The sequence below is a fragment of the Chenopodium album genome, chromosome 17 (assembly GCF_948465745.1).
Source record: "Chenopodium album chromosome 17, dcCheAlbu1.1, whole genome shotgun sequence".
NCBI lineage: Eukaryota > Viridiplantae > Streptophyta > Magnoliopsida > Caryophyllales > Amaranthaceae > Chenopodium > Chenopodium album.
Window position 1 is genome coordinate 9366332 of NC_137850.1, and position 23411 is coordinate 9389742.

The window sequence follows — 23411 nt, forward strand, 5'->3', positions numbered from 1 at the left end:
TCTTCCCCAACATTCACACCTCCAAGTTGTTACAATACGGTCTCTACCCTCGCCTTTTGAAAACACACCTAGAGCCCTAGTCACTCCAAATCCCTGTTGCTCACCATATGCTTTGTAATAAGACTCGACATCTTGCCAACTCTTAAAAATTATCCCAATCTTAGGTGCACTACTACAAAATTTGCCAAAGAGACCATTTAATTAAATATGTGGTCTCTTGGTTTCATGAGACCCAATATTTCAAATAAATGGTCTCATTTTTTTTAATCAAATAAATAAATAAAGAGAGAGAGAGACCCTTTATATTAGATAAGTGGTCTCCCCTTTTATTAATTAATAAAATAAATAAAAGAGAGAGACTATTTATTAGGAGAAGTGGTCTCTCCTTTTTTTTAATTAATTAAATAAATAAAAGAGACCATTTCTTTAGAGATATGGTCTCTCCTTCTTTTAATTAATTAAATAAAAAATATATTTATTTAGAAAATACCCATTTACTTTTTTTTTTAAGTTTATTTTCTGGCTGAAATTCACTTTACCCTTTTTAGGGTTACTATCTTACTCTCATTTGAGTAGCCGCCACCCTCCACTCTCCTCTATTCTCTCTCATCTCTTTCATCTCTCAAATACCCACTTTCAAGTCTCACCCCACCTATTTCTTTAATCTACAACAGTGGAGGTTAAGGCTTCTAGGTGGGTTTATTTCGAATCAATTAAACACATCATAAAAATCACTTATTCACCATAATTTATAGTACAATCACTTATTCACCCTGGTCTTTCTCTCTCTTCGCTGGCGGCAATGGCGGATTCCGATCAAATGACGGAGTACGAATGCCACACCTCGAGAATATCAAGCGCAACTCCCAAGTTATGACTTCTCTCAAAATTCACTCTCATGTTGCCGATCTTTCCGTCACTTTCAAGCGTCTTAGGTCTTTCTCTCTCCTTCATTTTTGATTCATTGCTTTTTTTTTTGTTGATTTTTCTTGATTTTGTGTTATTTGATGATTTGTTTTAGTTATACAGTGAGGGAAATTGATGCATGTTCAGTTTATTAATTGGAAGGTTATTGATTGACAGTATGTAAAGCAATTGAATTTGAAATTGCGGTTATTTTGGCTATGTTGAATTTGAAGTTCATTTTGCTACTGTCGTTTTATCTGTTGATTTATTTGGTTTTTATGCTTTTTGGTGAATTTTGTACTCCATAGTTTAATTTAAATATTCAATGAGGAAAATTGATGCTAGTTTCGGTTTGATTGAAAGGTTGCTAATTAAAATTGAAAGTTTAATTTGAAATCCTTGTTCATCTATTTCAAAAAATTTTCCCTTTTGTTGTTTCAGAGTTGTAAATTCGGGTCTTAATATGCTTACTCTTCAAACTCACGGAATTTGGCATAGTCGATTATGAAGGAGTGGTGTAGGTTGAAGTGGGTTTTGTAAAATGTTTTATAAGATATTGATTGTAATATTTTTGAGTATGTTTTCAGTATGGTTTTTGTATAAATTTCTTGCAAGTATAAACTACTTGTATTTCGTTGTAAATGTAACAAGTAGAGGAATTGTATTTTTTGTTTAATTAATATTATATATATTAAAATACGATTAAATTTTTTTTAATAAAAAAAGAAAGAAAGGGACCACCTATTTCAAATAGATGGTCTCATTTTTTGAAAAATCGAGACCTTCTATTTGAAATAGGTGGTCTCATATTTTGAAAAACTGAGATCATTTATTTGAAATAGGTGGTCTCAGATTTTTGAAAAACTGAGACCATCTATTCTAAATAAGTGGTCTCTCTTTTTAAACCAAGAGACCACTTTTAATGAAATGGTCTCTTAGGCCAAAGAGACCTATGAGCTAGAGACCACCCTTAAGGTAGTCTCTTTGGCCATTTTGATATGGCCTCTTTGGCAAATTTTGTAGTAGTGGTCGTTCAACACAGTTCACTACACTAACATTATTACTACCAACGATTGTGCCTAAAGTGCTGATGGTTTGATTTGGAGACAGGAACGGCTTTAAACTGTGGTCCAGACCCCCAAATTCATACTAACGCCAATTCTTTAACTCAATCCTTTTATAACAAACAAAAAGACCTGCTTCACATATAGATGAAATGAAAACACAAGTCATTAGAATATGTTTCACAAAGTAAAATAATTAAAGAGAGAAAACCAAAGAAAGCTGATTGTTCATTACACTCAAAAGCAAAATACAAGGATTTAAATAGGAAATGAAAATAACAAACTCGCTCCAAACTGAAATCCTACAAATTAGTGACCTGTACTTCCACTAACGGCTAGAATAACTTACCATTAAGCCACTAACAACAACTACATTATTTTAATCAAGAATCCTAAGCCTACAAACTTTCCTAACTAATAGGAACAAATTTTGACCAGTACTCAACATGAAATTATTGGGTCAAGTTAAATATATTCCGTATACATAGTCAATTTTCTTCAATTCCAATGCTAATCATACAACGTTTTCATACTTCTTTCTTTGTCTACTCATGTACTACTTATAATATAAAACATTTAGACAAACATCTAATCTTTTCTTATTATTACATTCCTCCTATGCTACACGAAATATAAAGTCAAATAACAAATCAACAGTAAATTCTAAGAATGTAAATTAGGAACAACCTACATCGCTATTAGTCTATTTGAAAAAATAAATGACTTCACAATATTTGATAACAATATTTCCCACCAGTTACATTTAGCTTCACCAATATCGCAGGTTTACCTCATCAAACTTGTAAAACAGTATTTTCGATTCAATAATTAATTATTTACTCAATTTTGTAGTCAATGATCTAAACGAAACTTTACACAATTCCTCAAAGAATTAATATTTCTATTGTCACACTGACCTGCCAAAATTACTAGGAACCACGTTTAGATCAAATCTGTGATCTTGATGAATGTAGCCATTTCTAACTCTAAATGCTCGATGAATCCGTTGTTTCCTCACTGAAACTTCCTCTGCAAGAGATTTTTGGGGCGCAAGAGGAAAAGTGAGAAAGAAGATAAAATACCAGTCAAACACCTAAATTTGGATGGTCTATATCTACCAACTAACTACCGACAATTACATCATTAATTACTATCTACTTTTACCCTCAAGTAACCCGCTAACTAACTATCTTACTCAATTACACAATCAGCATTAAAATTTGGCTTGCTTGCGTGTAACTTACATCTGCTGACTCATCTTTCCCAAACTTAAAAAGCTGATGTGGCGGCAAAGATTGACAATGTTTGTCAATCATCAAGATCAACTAGGCAGCCTTCTTTTCAACTAGTATCACATTAATGGTTGTTGTCTTAAAAAAAAAACATTAATTCAATTAGTATTATATACTCCTGGATCATGTACTCCATACCAATTATGTTTGAGTTATTTTGTCTAAACCTTATGTTATTTTGTTTAAATCTTGTGTTATTTTGCTAAAATCGTATGTTATTTACTTATTTACTTCAACAACATGTATAAAAAAAAGCATGCAAGAATGAAATAACATGTACTTATTTAAAAATAACATATATATATAATTTGAAATAATAAGTTCTTCATATCAAAATAACATGAATTTTATAAAATTGGAGTACAGTGAAATAATCGATGTTGAATATAAAATATATATATATATATATATATATATATATATATATATATATATATATATATATATATATATATATATATATACAAGTATAAAATAACATGTACTTATTTTAAAATAACGTATATATAAATTAAAATAATAAATAATTAATATTAAAATAACATAAATTTTATAAACGTGGAGTACCTTGTGCATGGTACTCCAGGAGTAACATAGAAATTGCGCATTAATTGTTGTAATTTTTGCATAAAAAAAATTAATTGTTGTAATTTCATTCTCTCTTTTGTGTGTGTGTGTGTGTTTTAATTAAGTTTTATTGTCCAAAAAAAAAATTAAGTTGAGATTTTGGAATAGTTTAGTTTATTTGTGAGGGTGTTCGAAGATCTCATTGATTAGAAAAATTTACCGATCAAATGACATTCTCGTAATTATAATGAAATAAGAGGATAGTTGGGTAACTTCGATCAGCAAGTTGGACTTAAACTCCGTCCTTTACAATTAAGTTTGCATAGTGATGGCAGCGGTGCCATTAACGCCTAAGGGAGCTAATCGAGCGAGTCGATCACGAGTGTAGGGGTGTTTGTCTCGAATCGAAAACTTTTTTGTGCTCGCTACTTGCTAAGCTCAATAAAATCTAGCTCACGATAGCTCGATAAGGTTTATGTGCTTCTAAAATTAGAGGCCTTTATTATTTTTTATTCACTTTATATAAGATTTCGTTTTTAGTTATCTTTCATTAGGAATTAACTCTTTATATGTGTGTGTGTGTGTATTCACTTTATATAAGTTTTCGTTTTTAGGCCTTTATTATTTTTTATTCACTTTATATAAGTGTCAAAATTTTTAAAACATGGTAATTTTTCTTAAATTATTATCGAGTTATTTATCGAGTTGAGTCAAAGCTTGCTCAACTCGTGATCGTTAACTAATAACATGATACTACTCTTTAAACTAAGATTAATAAGGACATAAAGTCATAAATTATAAGACAAAGTATAAAACATTTAAATATGGCAAATAAAAGAGTAAAGAGATAAATTCTCATTTTGGGGGGGGGGGGGGGGTTGGAAGGAGCCTAAAATTTGAATATCCAAAATCCATGAAATCCATTATGTGTCTCACTTTTTCTCTCTAAACATTTAGACTTTCTCGCTCTGAAAACCTAAAAGTAATTCAAAAACTATAGAAAGGATGAAGATTTTTTCTAATACGAACAAAATAAACTATTTATACTCCACTAATTTGCCTAGGAAGCTACATTAAAAAGTCGGACAATGGTACATAAGTTGGCACTCTATGGCTTGGCAAGGGTGCTCCTCACACTAGCAAAGGCGTAGTAGATTGCTTCAGAAAATTTGGAGTAGGCACTCCTTGTAGCTTGCGTAAGCCCTCTTAATGTGCAACACAAAACTATTCAACTTCAAATAATCATATCTCCCTCATTTATATCGATATTGGGCATATGACCAGGGCCGTAGATAAGGGTGTGCAAGAAGTGCTATTTAATAAGGCCTCGAATTTAATGAGGCCCCACAACTGAGAAAGCTTATTTTTTTATTAAAGAAAAAAACACGTCTCCTGGTAATTTCTCTGTCTTCCGGCAACTAAATGAGTAAATGGGTAACCATCTTTAATCAATTTAATCTTTATGGGAACTCCACAATTTCAATAAATTCTTCTACCTTTTCATTAAACATTTTACTCTTTTCTCTTCCTTCGAAAAATAATCCTTTATGTTGCATCATTTTTTTTCCAATTTTTGTTATCATTTTCCAATTTTAAAAAAACAAAAGATTTGATTAATTTCCTTATTGTGTTTGAATTATTTTTTTCTCCTTACATTTGGGGGCGTTTTGTTTGTTATTAGTTGATAGTTGATACTACCTCAATTAAGTTATTAGTTGCAACTTGCAACTTTGGAATATTTTGTATCTCACAACTAATAATACTTACGGTTGCTTAGTTTTTTTTAAAAAAAAAAAAATTAATAATAATACTTAATGGAGGTAGCATTATGTTTTGTTTTAGCTAAAAGACTATAATCCATAGCATTGTTAAATTAAAGAGCGGCAAGTGGTACCATTCGAGATTAGACTATAGATCTTATTGTCTTTTAAATTTGAGAATTGAGACTAGGTCATATTACTCATTTACTTGTATAATATCTATTTTTTTTCTTTTTTTTTTTTGACATGAATACTCATATAATATCATAAGTATAGTATCATAAATATAGAATTTGTAACTAGGGGGCATATTATGTAATATGCATATGGCCCCCAAAAAATTTAAGATGGCCCTGCATATGACCTATCTTTAGAAAGCTCTTGAGATAAGGTTTCATTTCCAAGTGTTGTCACTCCAAAAAGTTTTACAGATAAATGGCGCATTTAGTTCAAATTTTGCAAATCAAGTGCACTTTTCTTCATTAGTTGTTCAATTATCTTTTATTTTCGTCAATGAGCAATGAACTTTTCCAAACATTTCTAAACACAAGAATATACTAGTATAGTTTAATCTAATGCAAGTATAGTTTAATCTAATGCAACAAACAATCAAAATATGCAAGAAAAGATAAAGTTGATGAGCAAAAATGGTACTCCGCACGCAAACACGACAAATGGGATAAAAAGTGCTAAATTGAACAAAAAGCTACCAAAACTGTGAAACTAATTAAAACTCCTAACAAAGAGTGACATAAGTGTCATTCATCAGGTTACATAATTTATTGTCGGCAACTACGTTTTCCTTGATTGAATTTGGTGTTTTTTTTATAGGAAGCAAATTATACCTCGTCTGACAAGATTATTTCTGACTGGCAGCTCGCCATGAAGGAGTCTCCACCCAAAATTTCTAATCTTTTGGGGAACACTTGCCTTCCATAGCCTTTTCCAACAAGTATTACTTTGTGAAGAGGTGCTAGCAAAAATACTAACTCTGCTTTTTGTTAACTCCTTAAAATAAGCACTGCGAACACTATATTTCCCATCTTTTGTGAAACTCCAAGATCAACCCCCAGGAAGCTCATGTTTGGGCAGGGGTATGTCAAGGATTGTAGCAGCACCATTGTATTCAAAATGCTCATATATTTTGTGGTGGTCCCAATTGCCCTAAAAAATCAGCTTATAAACCATTTGAGGTGGTTCACACTCAAGCACTTGCAATTTTGGAATAGCACAGAAACTTGGCATCCTAGGAATCCACGACTCACTCTAGATATTTGTGTGCACCCCCCTACCGATTAGCTTATATGCACCCTTTTAAAGAAGCTCTCTGGCGCAAGTGATGGACTTCCAGGTAAAGCTAGCATTTGGGTTCACCACAGCTTGCAAAAAATCTGTATAAGGAAAGTATTTCCCTTTAAGAACCCTGGCCATTAAGGAATTTGGGTTTGAAAGGATACGCCATGCATGTTTAGCAAGAAAAGCCTTATCAAAAGCTCTGAGATCATGAAATCTGAAACCTCCTTCACGCTTTGATAGGTACAGTTTCTCCCAAGGAATCTAAGCCAGCTTACCTTCTTCACCCTTTTAGCCCCAAAAGAAACTATCTACGACACAATTTCTCTATTAAATTAAGGATGCTACAAGGTAAAGCAAAGCATTCCATAGCATAGATGGGAATGGCTTAAGTGACTGGCTTTCTGAGAATTTCACAATCGACTTGTGAAAGAAAATTACCCTTCCATCCTTTTAGTTTCTTCCCGACTTTGTCCTGAATTGATTGGAAAACCCTCTTCTTTGAACCCCCAATGTACGTCGAGAGACCAAGATACTTATCATGTCCTTCCACGACCTTAAACGATATCTTCATCTAAAGTGTTTTAACCTTCTCTGGCTCTAAATTTCGGCTACAAGACATTTTAGATTTATCCAAATTCAGTTTCTGACCAGAAGCAGCTTCATAGACAGAAAGTAATTCCAACACCTCCGTACTCCGAATTAAAAGAAGACTATCATCCGTAAAAAAGAGATGGGTGATCGGGCTCACTCGCTTGCCAATTTTGATCCCATGGATGAATTTCTTTTCCTCAGCCTATCGTAATAGAGCAGATAAACCTTCGACACAAATAATAAACAAAAAAGGGGATAAAGGATCACCTTGCCTAAGTCCTCGAGAAGGAAGAAAATTTCTAGAGGGTTGACAATTGACCAAAATCGAGAAAGATGCAGTAGAAACACATCCCAGGATCAATTTCACAAAATTTGTCGGGTTACCCAATTTTAGCATCATTTGCTCTTGAAAACCCCACTCTACTCGATCATAAGCTTTACACATATCAAGTTTAAGCTCTAAATAACCCTTTTTCCCTTTTTTTTCTTTTTCCAAAGGTAATGAAACATTCATAAGCCACTAAAATATTATCAGTGATTAGTCTACCCGGAACAAAGCCACTCTACGAGTCATGAATAATTTCCGGAAGTACTTTGTTCAATCTATTCACAAGTACTTTTGCAACCAATTTATAACTTACATTACACAAACTAATTGGACGAAAATCAACAGGAGACTCACATTCCTATTTATTTGGAAAAGGGCAATGTGAGTCTGATTTATCGGACCAATTTCATCACCATGGTTGAGAATATTAAGAACACTGCGAACAACATCATCACCGATAATACTCCATGACTTCTGGTAGAAGAGAGCACATATTCTGAGCACACATTCCATCCGTGCTGGGAGATTTGGTGGGGTGCATTTGATTTAATGCTTCAACAACTTCACTACTTTTAAAAGGCACCATCAACATGTGTAATACCCCGGAAATTCCCTTATTTTAAATTACTATTTTTATTCAAATTAAAACTATTTTAAGGAAATAACCAAAATATTACCGCCACCGTGATAACGGCTAAGGTTATTTTTCAAAGTCACACATTAGAATTCTAAATAAAATAAACCAACTTTTAAAATAAAACTTGAGTTCACAACCTCAAAACAAAATAAAAGTAATTAAATCACAAGTTGGAACCATTCCAAACATGACCCTTTTAAAAATCCAACTTTAAATAACACATAAAGGTTAGTCCATAATAAAATAATTCAAAACATAAACTAGGAAAGCATAACAAGTAACTCTCGGCACTCATTACCATCATGCTCTTCATGCTTCAAGTACCTGTCATTTCCCCTTTATTTCAACCCTCTACTCACCATATAAATGAGTCATAGTAGAGCCAACCAAAGGAAAGCCAAACACAAACACAAAAGTACGAATCAACAAAAGTTGAGTTTATATGCACCACACTAACATGAATATCCTATCAACAAGAATAGTAATACAACATGCTTGCCATACAATCACAGTCAACTTACCTTTGACTCATAACTAGCAATATTAATTACTAATTAATATCTTTGGATTACGCATCAAACGGGTTTCCTTCCTTAAAAATATAGCCCATTAAACATGGAGCTTCCAACCAGGGAGCTACCCCAATTGGCACCTACTATGTTACACCTTGGTGACAGAATTCAGCGCATAAATAATAATAATAAAAGAAAGTACAGCGTCCTGTACCCTTGTAGAAGCTATGGTTAAATATAAAACCCATAACTCCCCCCATATCATACTCAAGGTATATACGTTCCAAGAGTTTTGGTGTGTATCCTCTTACACTTTACGTGATTTACCAATTTAACATGTGAAGACTCCAGCCAATCAATCAAGAATAAACATAATAATAATCAACACATACTTCCAATTAGTTCTTGAATTAATTAGTGAGCACATACTATTTATTTTAATTAAAGTTCCTTGCCTAGTTTTATGCACAAAATTGCACGATTACTACCTTGGTGCATAGAATGCACTAATAAACTTTCTTGACTCAATCTCAACTTACTTGAGTAAGCAAATAAATAAACTAACTTTCTTGACTCAACACCAATAAAAAATGGGTGAGAATAAAATTCATGAATCATACATGTTCAATAATTCTAATTATAGCTCTTTTAAACATACATAAGCCTTGCTTATTAATTTCATGCTTCCTTGATACTCAAAAATAAAACATACTTCCATGATTCACATATATTCAACTTGTATCATGCTTCAAATATCATATTCCCATGCTTGCATAATAACTCATGTTCAACCAACATCAATTCCAAGCATATAATCAACTAAACATGCTACGTACTAATCATCACTTCAATCACAATTCACAATCCTAGCATGATACTATGCATGCACAAATATTCTTGTGCACTTACGTACCTTGAATAACGCCTAAACTCGGCCACACTTGCTAGAAATCACCTACCTCAAAACCTCCTACAATTGAAAATACATAACTATTATTAATCCACTATTCTCACAAATTTCTAGCAACTATAATACTATTTAAACCATACTAATTAACCCCTTTTAATGACATAAAAGCTATAAAACATTTTCTTTAAGTAGGTACTTTAAATCCTTTCAAAAAGACTTATTTATGACTTAAATAAAATTCCAGCATACTTAGTATAAAACATCACTTTTAGACTAGGAAATCAAATATAAATCATTAAAACCTTTCTCCCTTTTATAGATAATCAAACCCTAACTCAATAATTAAAAAGTAGTGTGTGTAAATAATTTCCAGCATTAAATTGAAGGCTTTAAACACATCAAAATATGATTAGACAATGAATTAATCAAGAACAACAACCTAGCCTCAATCCCTAACTAATTATACAAAATCCCTAATTTCTAGGGTTTATAATTTGGGGTTTTTAATTAAATAAAAATTTGAAATTTATATCAATAAATTAGCAACATCAAAGTCCCAAAATCAACACCAAAACATAATAAAAATCATGCCTTTAAAACAATAAATCAATAGAATTAATTTTAGGATTAAAGAAGTTATATATATATATATATATATATATATATATATATATATATATATATATATATATATATATATATATATATATATATATATATATATATATATATATATATATACAAATCGAAAAAAAAAGAGAGAGAAGGAGGAGGAGGCGTCGGCCGGCTGGGCTGTCGGCGCTGCTGCCGCCGCCGGTGGTGGTGGTGGTGGTGCCGGTGGTCGGCCATGCAAGTGGAGGGAGAAGGAGAGAGAGTGCATGGGATTTTTAGGGAAAAAGAAGAGGAAGAAAAGGAAAAAGGAGATAGAGAAAATAAAGAGAAAATCTTTGAATTTTTGTGAAATCTGACAATTATGAACTTGTGTGGAAAAATCTTGAGGTTTTAAAGTATTTATATTCTCCTTTTGAAATTAAAACTCATATTTACAACTTTGTCAAATTAATTCCTAATCTCTTACAAATTCTCCCTTTGGGCCAACTTATTGGGCCCCTAAATTCCCAATAAGTTGGTCCACCCTTTTAAATAGGATTGACCCAATTAAAAATTCTTTTGTTGCTTCAATTCATGATCCATTTTATTTACACACACCTATTTATTTAAATAAATAATTTCATTTTAATAAATTATTTCATTTTAATAAATAGAATAAATATAATAATTAATTTATATAAAAATATAATAAAAATACGGAGTATTACAACATGTTATAATTTGAGGTCAAAACCATCGGCTTAATCAGACCCATAACTGGTGTATGATCCAAAAAGGAATTAGCAGAGAAAAGAGATTCAAAGAAACTAGAAAACACTTCAGCAATTTGAGGTTCTTCATTAAAGGAGTTTCCAGCTTCATTTTTAATAACATCAATGTTATTCCTACTTCTTCTCTAGTTGGCTTTTATATGAAAAAAGTTATGAATTTTTGTCACCGTACTTTGACCAATTCTAGCGGCTTCTTTGATGCCAATATGCCTCTTCCTTGTTTTCTAGTTCCTCCATGCGCCTATCAAGAGTTCGTATCTTCTCAACTACTTATGTGCTTTAATCTTTTTCCATAAGCTGAAGCATAAAATTCTTACAGTCTCAAATCTCTTTTGCCACATTACCAAAAGTATGTTTGCTCCAAGAACTCAAAGAACTAGCAGTTCTAGCAATGTTTGAGATAACCACATCTTCTTTGTGCCACACCCCCTCAATGATTTCCATACTCGTCTCTTCTCGAAGCCACATTTCCTTAAATTTCAACAACTTTTTCTTTTTTACATTTGAAGTACTGTTGATACTCCCTTTCATACACAAAAGTAGAAGGAGGTGATCTGACTTACATTTTGCAAGGTGAGACACAAAAGAACCCATATAAATATCCTTCCATGCTTGATTAACGAGAAAGGGATCAAGACATTCCTGTATATTCTTCGCATCTCCTAGATTATTTGTCCATGTAATGCCATGCCCTATGTAACCAAGATCAAGAAGATTACAATCATTCACAACCTCTCTTTGAACATTGTAGCATTGTGCACATCAAAATCATCACCCCCTTCTTCTCGTAAGCTGCTAACATCAAATTGAAATCTCCCCCGCATAACCATGGAAAATTATGATCATAGTTTAAGGTTTTTAGCAATATCCCTATTTTGTGCTTATTTTCTTCTTCCGGGAAACCATAAATCCCAGTAAACCTCCAATCTCCTTGTGGCTCACCCTCCACCATTACATCAATATAGTTCTGAGAGAAAGTATCACCGCAATCTTCACATTGCTTTGCCATAACAAAGCTAGGCCTCCACTTCACTTCCTTCCCTCCCTATTACAGTCCACTGCTAGCAAACAATCAAACCTCACTTTTTTCTTTACCTGTTTCATCTCACGTTGTTTCAATTTTGTCTCCGATAGGAAGATTATTTGAGGATTTTCAGTTGAGACCAAACGTCTCAAAGCATTCACTGCAAAAGGACTCCCAACCCTCTGCAGTTCCATGACAAAATATACCTCATTGCTCTCGGAGAGCCCTATAAGTGGGGCTCGCCACATTGTCGTCATGCATTACAGAAATCGGTTTGTTGGTGTCAAAGGTTCCACATCCATCCTATTTATACCTTCATCCACCTTACCCTCTTTCATACTGCTTTTCCCTTCATCATGTCACCTATCTTCAACTTTTTTATTGTATTACCAGACATGTCACCAACTTCTGTTTCCAGTACCACAGACTCCTTCCTTTTCCCACTTCTTACAACTTCACTTTTTTTATACTCACCTACTGGCTACTACAGGCTTCTTTGTGGCTCTATTCTTAACCACTATTTTATTTCTTTTCTTTTTTTCATTTGTAGCTCCCCCAATATTGTACTGAGTTGTCTAGAGTGTCTAGTCTAGAGAAACTCTATCCACACATAGTCTAAAGGAACCTTCATATACCAAGTTTGAAGATTCATCACTCCCCTTTATATTCTCTTCACCAACCTTGATAGTATCACCCTCATGAACACCATTACTGTCATTGACATTCACATCTTCTAATTAGTGGGCTACATTCTGTATATATGTCCTTCTGTAACTATTTTGAGATACTGCTCTTTACTTTAGTAACAAATAAACATCTTGCCCTCGGGTTTGGACCATCACTATCTTGTACTACCTTATTTTTTGCAACATGCCACAGGGACGAAACACACACTACAATAATTGAATCGTTTACCAATGGCCAAAATTCATCAGTAAAAATAACAAAAACCATCGGTATCACGTTTACCGATGGCTGCCATCGGTATTTGGCCAAAGAAAAACCATTTGTCGTAAAAATAAGAAATACCGATGGAGAAGCCATCGATAAAACTATAAAAGTGATACCGATGGCAAAAAACCATCGTATTTTCTTTAAATACTGATGGCAAATGCCATCGATGTTTTTTACCGATGGAAAAAAGCCATCGCTATTGTAGGGAATATTTCAAGCATCCCACACTTGAGCCCCGTTGTGATCATACACTTAAGCATGGTGACGTCCAAAGGGAAGGAAGCTAGAGCAAAAAAGTCTCCAACAAGTTATAGGAACTTGTAAACCATTCACGATCACAGAGATCGCTAACTCCATAGTGGTTCGGAACCATGACTGGATATTCGGGGATGAAGGTACAAATCCAATCTAAAAGAGATTGAATCTACCCTAAATAGGCCTCTACTTTGTTCTTCTCATATTCATGTGCAATTTCCGATTAACATACAATCAATATATTAATCCTAAACTTGTTTAATCTATGTTGGTTGATTATTAATGCACAAACAAATATATTATTGGCGATCACTTGAATTAAAATCATATTAGCCTAAATAAAATTATTAATTATCTTATTAAGCGTGATTTCAAGTACAAATTCCCATTAAACCTGCAAAAGAGGGCGTGACCAAGCAATAGCAATGATAATATCAAGCAACATATAATATTGACACAACAAATCATCATCATAATAACAATCTCATCAAAGCATAATATTATTAGCAAGATCCTAGGCATGATACTAACATGATTAATAGAAAATCCTAGCATGTCACTAAACAAATAAAAATCAAAGCTTTAGCCCTAACATGATACTAGAAAACAATAAAAGAATCCTAACATGATACTAGGAATTAATAAAACAATCTAAGCATGATTTCTAAAGAAATAGAGCAATTGATTTACTCACTTTGAAGCCTCGTATCTCTTTCTATCAAAACAATACACACGTTAGTGACTTCAAGGAAAACATTAATCCAAACAATTAATAACAATAATTGAAATTAGATTTGGGACCAAACCCTTTGAACAATCAACCTTTCACGTCGAGATTTAAGGCAACTTCGAGCTTGGCTAAGTGTATTCAAATCTCGTGATGGACGTATGGTGTATTTTGAAAAGGCTACGCTTAGAAATCAAGAAAGAGAAAGAATAAGCTTTAGCTTAGAGAGAGAAAGAAGAATAGATGATTGTGGGTGATTTAAAAATGGAGGAAAAAGACCTTATTTATAGAGAAAAATTGACCGTAAACGATAGAAAAAGAGTTAGAATTTGACTCGGAGTAAAACTAGCTCCATCGCGACGCGACAGGACTATCGCGACGAGATAACTCCATCGCATGGCGATAAGCCCATCGCGACGAGATGAACCTATCGCGACGCGATGGTTGCTGTACGATAAAGTTTCCGTACGGAGTCCTTCTCCCAATCAAATTAGCTTACTTAGATTCCGTACTTATCTTTAATCAAAACGGATTTAATCTTTGAAAAATACTTATTTTATTCCAAATAGAATTCTTTATCTTTTCAAAATCAAATATAATTATAATTAATAATCCTAATCCCTTTAGGACTCAAAATAACCTTCTAGAAGATTCTAGAAGACTAAGATAAATCCTAATGACTTAGGAATACAATTATAATTAATTGACCCTCCACATGATCATTGGGCCGCCCATAAAACTCATTTAGGATCCAATTTAGTATTTTGGCCATAACTTCCTTATTACAACTCGGAATTGGACTTATAATATATTGTTGGAAAGCTCTTTTCAAATCTCATCCAACTACACAATTATTGGACCCATATTATGGACCAAACTAAACTGTATTGGACATTTTTTATAAATAGGATACGAAATGAACGATTTTCAAAAATAGATATGAATTATTTTTATTAAAACAATTTAGAAAACAGAAGAAATCACGAGACTCTTCAACATTTCACCTCGTTCGATAGTCAATGACATGAAAGACACTCATCACTGGATTTGGTTTTTGGGGAGACACAATCAGGTGTCTACAGCTATGTTCAGTTTACCGATGGCTTTGGTAAATACAAATAAAAAAATTAAAAAAAAAAATAATACCACCCACTGCACCCTACCCCCATACCCCCTACCCTCATACAACTAACCGAGGCCAACCTCCCATGTCCACCCTAAACCACCTACCACCACCGCCCAAAACCACCCACCGCCGACCAAAAATTTCCAAAATCACCCAAAAATTCGAAATAAAAATCAAAACTTCCCAAAATCACCCAAAAATTCGAATTAAAAAACCACCCAAAACAATAAAAACAAAGAAAAAAAAAAAAAAAACCCAAAAATTTGAAAAAAAATAACCCAGAAAAATCATACAAAGAAACCTACAAATAAACACACAAGAATCAGTGGTCAAATAACAAAAATTGAGCTAATTAACCGTAATAAAAGCTATTAACGAAATAAAGAATAAACTTACAAAAACAAAATAAACTCACAATATTAAACAAAAATCAATACACCTTTAAAAATTTCATCTTTTTTTGGGTTTAAATGGCCAAACTCGACCATGAAAATTCCACATTTGGAATTTTTATGGTTGAGTTCGACAAAAAAACCATAAACTTTGAATTTTCATGGTCGTTTTAATGCAGGAAAAGAGGCAGAGAAAAAGAAATCGAAAGACAAGAGAGATGAGAGAGAAAACAGATTGTGGAGGAGAGAAGAGGAGAGAGGAGAGGAGAAAAGAGGAGAAACGTTAGAGTAGAGATGAGAGGAGGAGATGAGAGGAGACGAGAAATGTTAGAGGAGAGAAAGAGATAAGAAAAGGAGAGGAGAGAGAAGAGAGAAGTAGAGGAGGGAGGAAAAAAGAGGCGGAAGATAGAAAAAATTGGGGCTGCTGGGTTTGAGCTTCAAAAACCCGACTTTTTGATTCTTTTTTCATTTTTTTTAAAATCCTAATGGCTACAAGCCATCGGTAAAATACCGATGCTGTAAAGCCATTGGTATTTATTTATTTCGGTGAAAAAAATAAATTTACTTTTTTTTTTAAAAAAAAAAAAAAAAAAACATTACCGATGGAAAAAAGCTATCCGAAAATTATTTTTTTACCGATGGATTTCATTGGCCATTGGTATTCCCATCGGTAAATGAGCTTATTCTAGTAGTGACGTAGCTTCTCATCAAAAATTCTTTTGGGGGAAGAAACATCAAAACTACTATATCAATCTTTATCGCCATGTCCCATCATACCACGCACATAACTAAACATAGGTAGTTTTTCATATGCAATTCTGAAAAACTCCTTAACCCCTCCATGCTTTTTCAACTCCACTCCTTTCTTCAATGGCTTTCGCAGGTCTATCATTACTCCTTCTCCGTGAGACTTGTCCAATTTTACAAAGGTACCAAGTTTGTTTCCAATGTTCTTTGCATTTTCTTCATTGCTTAGCCCTTTAAAGGGTAAATCGTAAAACCTAATCCAGAAAGGGATGAGATGTAATGGGGTTTCCAAAGGCTTACAATCTCCTTGAATATCATTCAATAACAAAGCATGACGCTCAAAGTGCCATGGCTGGTCATCCAAGACTTTCTCCTTATCCCTCCAATGGTGAAATTGAAAATAGAACACATTCTTTTCAATATAGTTTGCTTTCATTCCATGCTTTAGATTTTATACTCTCTTCATCATCGAAATTAGGGCATTCACATTAACATTTCGGTCCGTCCAAACTTTCCCTAACACCGCTAGAGACGATTGTGCCTCCTCCTCCTCTTCTTCATCAATAACCCAGTCCATCTTTGTTTCATCGCCAGAGACTTCTCTTTCATTTTTATTTTTTTCGAAAGGAATAATTGCGGAATTGGAAGAAGCCGTCAAAGAGAGATGGTAAAACAATCTCGGAAAATCGAGAAAACCTTCAAAAACAGAAGAAAAAACTAGTACTGTTAGAGTCGCCCTCCCAAGGAAAACCTAAAGGGAAAGATTAAAGGTGTTAATTAAGAAAATCATTCCGTAAAGTTAATGGGTGATCACTAATTAGAGATTTCCAGACTAATAGCTGTGTAGATATCGTCGAATACTTCACGTATTACTAATTTGAGGCATTAGAAAAAGTTAAGATTTGCCATACCCACTCCAATCACCCACTCATCTCATGGATATTACCCCTTGATTGAATTTGGTTTTTCTTAGCTTCTTACTCTTAATTTTAGATTTGTTAATGGGTCTCCAATCTATTTAATTATCATGGGTTCATGACAAAATTCAGATTGTTTAGTCATGGTACGTTGTAAATTGTGTTTGATTTGAATTTTATTTGTGCAAACCTGTGCTATGTGTGTTTTATAAGGAAAATTAATTACTTAAAGCGGCAACGTTCATTATATGTAAGTTTTAAGGATTTGCGCAACTTTTTCTTCATTTCGACGGCGTAAGTGCATGTTAAGCTGCTGAGATGACGCATGAATATAGATTTATTTTACGTGGTCAGTCTCACAAAATTCACGTCACAGTTAAATTTATTTTTCATCACAAAAAATATACCTCCGATACACTCTAGTCCTAAGAAAAACACAAAGCAAATGAAACAATATCTTGAATCCATCCCAATTCCAAAGCAAAAGCTAGAACAAAAGTGAAAAAACCTAAAAACCTCAAAACAAGCATGGAACCCATACCAAACCCAGAACAAGAAGCTGCTGCAACAATCTCATCAATGGCGTCCCACCAAAACTCCATCAACACTTTCATGGAGATCACCTCCTCCACTCTCGAAGAAGCCCAATTCTTCCTCGAAAGCCACAACTTCGACGTCGACGCCGCCGTCTCCACCTTCTTCGAGTCCTCCTCCGCCCCTCCTCCCGCCGCCACAACCGCCGCCGCCGACGACGCTGGTGCTGCTGATGCTGACTTTGTCCCTCCTTCTTCTCCCTCTGCTTCTCTCTCTCCTTCTCCTTCTCGCTCTCGCTCGCATTCTCCTCCCGCCGGAGCTCGATCGCAGTACAGTCTCCGATCTCGGAGAACTGCCGATAACAACGATGGTAACAATGCAAGAAGCTCTGATTCCAGGACTCGTCGTCGTGTTGGAGGTGTTCGTACTTTTGCTGATCTGAGTGCTGATGGTTCTGATAGTGATTCTGATGGTGATCGTCCTGCTCAGTTCTTCACTGGTGGTCAGAAAAGGTACGCCCTAATTGATTTGGATTGATTAATTTGATTGTTAGGGTTTTAATTTTGTTACTCTCTCTGTTTTGAATTCGTAACTCGGGACGAGTTTATAAAGAAAGTGATGTGATTAATTGGGGACGGAGGGATTATTTGATTTACGACGAAGAATGATGAAAATTGAAGGTCTATCAGTACATTTTTGATGAATCTTGAATGAATTGGATGAACAGTTACTGCTACCCTTTAATTGCTGATATATTTTTGTCAATTTACTACTGCTTTGCAACTTAATTGTCATGTTTATAAAATTAATGTACACATTTTGATAGTATTTGAGAAATGTTTTAAAGATCCTCAAAGGGTTTGGAAGATCGATAATTCTATTCTGATTTGCCTCTTGTTGATAAGATTTCTGTGTGAGTATAGTCTTCAATTCGAGCCCTGATTTTGTTGTAAGTTAAAATTTGGCTTACCTAATGCCAAGCTTGAGTTTTTGGTTCGTGATTGAACGACTGAATGTAGCTTGCTAACTAGTTGTGTTTAGATATACAATATACATTTGGATATAGGGTTAATCATAGATAGCCAGTTGAATCTTTTTTCCATGAGGTTTCTGCCTCTACTCTCTATTGGGGCATAGATGATCAAAGCTGTTACTTTTTTTATTAGAATTTACAAGTTCTTTAGTGGATTATATTCATAATAAGACTAGTTCATGTTTGATGAAAAGGTCATGAAACTTGGTATTTTCCTATCTGACGCAAGTATACCGTATGGAACAATGTATGCTGTTTTTATTTGAATTTCAGATCTCTTTCATGGGGTTGTGCACTTGTGCTTTTGCCTCCCTTCCCCTCTCATTTACTCACTTGTAGGATGGTGCTTTATGCATGATGCAAGTTTAGAACATAAATTGATAATGTTTAGACAACAACACCTAGTACTCTAATTCTTCTAAAGAAGGTCCCATTCTAGATGGGCAAGGGAGATGATGTATGAAAATTCACCCCTAAGATAACGAAGTGGCTGACCATCCTAATATGTTATTTTCATGTCTCTAAATGCAGGTAGTTTAATGGACCCCTTTGTTTTGGTCCACTGTAACCCATAAGTCAAAGAACATTGATTTGTTTGACTCAGTGACCTTTTTTATGCTTTGGTAAATTCAGATTGTTACGGGCTTGTCCTGTTTGATGTGTGTTATACTGTCGTGTCAAATGTCAATGCTGGTAAGGGTTATGATTCCTTGTTGGAATATAATGGTTTCAGATTCTTTCACTTTATGGTGCAAAATCTTTGACATAAAATTGTTCATTTTTCTAGTGTAAGATCAAATAAAAGCATACAGCCATACAGGGCTAGGTTGTGTTGGAATGAAGTTACTAGCTCATGTAAATTTCGGATTCTTGGTTAAGATCTAAATCTGTATGCTTCTCCTGCAGTGGCATGGTCGTGCAAGATCCTTCCAAGGATATTAATGCTGAAGCAATTTTTGAGCAAGCTAGACGTGTGGGAAGTATCGAGGCACCAGTTGATGTTCAACAACCATCTTCAAGCTCAAGAAGCTTTACTGGAACAGCTAGGTTACTCTCAGGAGAGACGGTGTCATCTTCTCCTTCTGAGCAGGCTCCTGAAACTATCACTCATACTATCACCTTATGGCGTAATGGTTTCACAGTGGATGATGGGCCTTTGAGGAGATTTGATGACGTAGAAAATGCTCCATTTTTGCAGGTAACCTCCAAATTTTGTCTGTAATTTACAATGGTCTTCGGATGATTTGATTCCTTTTTTGTTTCCTACTTTTTTTTTTTTTTTTTTTTTTTTCTTTTTTTACTATGTATTTGACGGATGAAGAGCTGTGTTATTTTTTCTTGGCATTCATCATCAATCTGTTTATTCTGTTTGATGAGTGTGAGGCAGTTTCTATAGGTCAATAGGGTTCCAGTGTCGTTAAAAAATCAAAAAAAAAAAAAAAAATTTGGTCCCAGCAATTAATATGTAAGAGACTAACAGACTACAATAGGTTAGTGGAAAATATGTATGTTTATGCTGAAACCTTTGAAAACACCATTTAGGGGAAGGTCCTAAATATATTGTGTTATAAAAAGAAGGTTTAATATTATCTGAATGTGTAAACATGTACTACCTTTGTCTGAGTTTTGTTGTCACGTCTTATGTCTATATAACTTTCAATAATTTGACTTTCAAGTTTGCCGATGCTTAACTTCAATCATCAATATCTTTAATTATGATTAAGTAAAACTTATATAATCTTGATATTATGATAATATACATTGAGATGAGTCTAACAAGTTCCCGAATTCCCGACTATACTTTAACTTACATTTCAATCCCTAAAGATGGTCAAACACTAAAGTCACTAATATGGAGTATGTGAATAATGGCAAGTGTTAAATTGTTGCGAGTTAAATGGAAAGGAGGAAGTATGTATATGGAAGGCGTAGTCTTTCACTAGACTTCACTGCATGACACTCGACAGTCAGACACTTGGTGATGATTTGGCATAAGTTTTGATTTGTAATATATGATTTTCATAAATTATATGTGAAAGCGAACTTAACAATCATGGAATCTAAGACCCTCATTTTGAGTCGTTGCATATGTTGTGCTTCAATCATCAAGACAATGGAGCTCCCGTCAGGATTTTTTTTTTTTTTTTTAATTACATATTAAATTTAAACAAGTGCGCTGTAATTAGAAGAGGAAAAGGACAAAACGCACTCAATTGTTACACCCACAACAGATTTAATGCCACAATTTCTTCTTATAAGTTGTCGACTTGTTGGTTGGGACTAAAATTTGTCTTAAGAACCTGGAAAACCATTATTAACTTATAAAAGATTTATACACTTCTCTCCTTCACATGCTAACAGCTTGGTATGGGTAGATGATGTTTCCAGTATTTAAGTATGATAGTTTTATTTTTAATTCAGTTGATAGTTTTCTGTGAGTGATTTTGCTGTATCTATCTATCTTGAAGTTGATAATTTGGCATTGTGTATGCTTGCTTATGTAAAAAAATATTCTGTGCAGAGCATCACAAATTCTGAGTGCCCGAAAGAACTAGAGCCAGCAGACAGGAAGACTGCAGTCCATTGTAATCTTGTGAGGAGGAATGAGAACTGCCCTGTATGTTTTTTCATTCACTTGCATTATTCTTTTGGCCATGTTATTTTGTGTTGTAAAGTTCAATAACTTATACTTCATGCAGGAACCACAAAAACGAAAAGTTCCATTCCAGGGCGTTGGAAGAACGTTGGGTACTAGCCACTCGACCCCTTCTGACTCTTCTGCTGCTGTAACTGCTCGCAGCTCTGCTCCACCCCCTGTGATGGGCCTAGTCGTGGATGATAAACTACCATCAACCTCTATCCAGCTTAGGTTAGCTGATGGGACTCGTATGGTCTCACGTTTCAATTATCATCACACTATAAGAGATATCCATGCCTTCATTGATGCATCAAGGCCAGCTAGAACAGGAGTTTATACACTGCAGATGATGGGATTTCCTCCCAGGCAACTAACTGATCTTGATCAGACTATAGAGCAGGCTGGTCTTGCCAACTCTGTTGTCATCCAGAAATTCTAGCCGAACGTTACTTGATACTGGATTTGTTGCCTTGGCTTCTTTGTCTGCTGCTACATTGGCTAAGAGGCCAGAAGTCTACTCGTTTAGCAAAAATTAACAAATGATTGCTAGAAAGTTTAGTGGCTGTAAATTTCATGGAGCACATTGCATCATAGTTTTCATCATAGTTTTTCAACATAACTGGTTGCAATTTTTTTTTACAGCATATCATTTCTGAATTGCTATTCGATGGAGCTCATGGCATGGTTGTGTAAGATCCTTCCAAGGATAACCAGAGTCGCCAGCCCTCCACTTCTGCCTCCTTTCCACCCACCACCCCCATCAGATTGAATTCTCATGTCTATTCTCCACAGCCTCTAAGACCACCACTTTCTAGTCGCCACCTGCACGGCCATACCAAAACCTCTCCCCCCCTCTACCCATTTACCACCACCCTCAACCACACACGGACAATTTTGACTGTCTAATCACCAAATCCACATTTCTGCCATCTGGTATTTTCTTTGGTTGTTGCGTAGGTTGTAGATCATGTAAGGTCAGCGTTGCCAATTGTGATGGGGTTGAATCGTTGAGGTGTGGTGTTGGTTTGGTAGGGTGTTTCATGTTTGTATGGTGGATTGGAGAGTGGAGAAGAAGAGGGATATAAGGGTTTGAATGTTTGATCACTATGTAAGGTCTTGTAAGTTGAAATGCAGGAGCGTTGAGGTGTCAAAGAGCATATACAGGATACTTAGGAAAGTTTTTTGGGTTGTAATTGATTAGTATTAACCTTCCATTTTATCAATTGTCCACTTAAATAATTCCTTCTACCATAATTATTCAGCTTATATTAATTTCTGTACTGACCTTCGTTCTATTTTACCTGTCAAAATTTTAATTTTATGCTATCCAAATTTTTGTCATGTTGTATTAGCATCGTTAACTCAAAATTGGTCAAAATTTTCATTTTATACTATTCAAATTTTTGTCAACTAAAATAAACTCATTGGTTTTTTTCTTAATTACCTTGTATAACATTATATTTTGGCCGCAATTAGGGTCTACCTGTACAAACATTAATCGTCTTTTAGTCACCTAACATTATGCGTTATTATTTTTTGCTTATTGACAAAGGATTACCAATACAATGCTTTCCTTGCAGTGCGTGGTTGTGCAAGATCAAACCATTTTTGAGTAAGATGATAAGCTAAAGTAATAACCCTAACTCTTTATTTCTGTTAAGCCTGGTCTTTAATTGATTATCTTATTAAATAAATAAATAAGTTAAACCCACAGCGATAATTTGTATAAATATTCGCCCAAATTCAAAAATCCCAATTACCAATATATAACTTTGCCGGTGACTGGTCATATTTCCAGCAATAATTTGATCCAAAAATT

General features: G+C 34.3%; 1 protein-coding gene and 1 long non-coding RNA gene across 2 annotated transcripts; both read left to right on the forward strand.

Moving 5' to 3' along the window:
* The first annotated feature begins 539 nt into the window (after window positions 1-539).
* On the forward strand, window positions 540-1582 carry LOC145587565 (uncharacterized). Its single transcript, XR_014101310.1, has 2 exons — window positions 540-935; window positions 1348-1582. It is a non-coding gene; the product is annotated as an uncharacterized LOC145587565 (long non-coding RNA).
* Window positions 1583-17731: 16149 nt separating this feature from the next.
* LOC145587566 (plant UBX domain-containing protein 4-like) lies at window positions 17732-22913 on the forward strand. The gene is made up of 4 exons (XM_081644293.1): window positions 17732-18433; window positions 19861-20152; window positions 21476-21571; window positions 21654-22913. The coding sequence occupies exons 1-4, from the start codon at window positions 17916-17918 to the stop codon at window positions 22029-22031; spliced, it is 1284 nt and encodes a 427-aa protein (XP_081500419.1). The 5' UTR covers window positions 17732-17915; the 3' UTR covers window positions 22032-22913.
* Window positions 22914-23411: the final 498 nt, after the last annotated feature.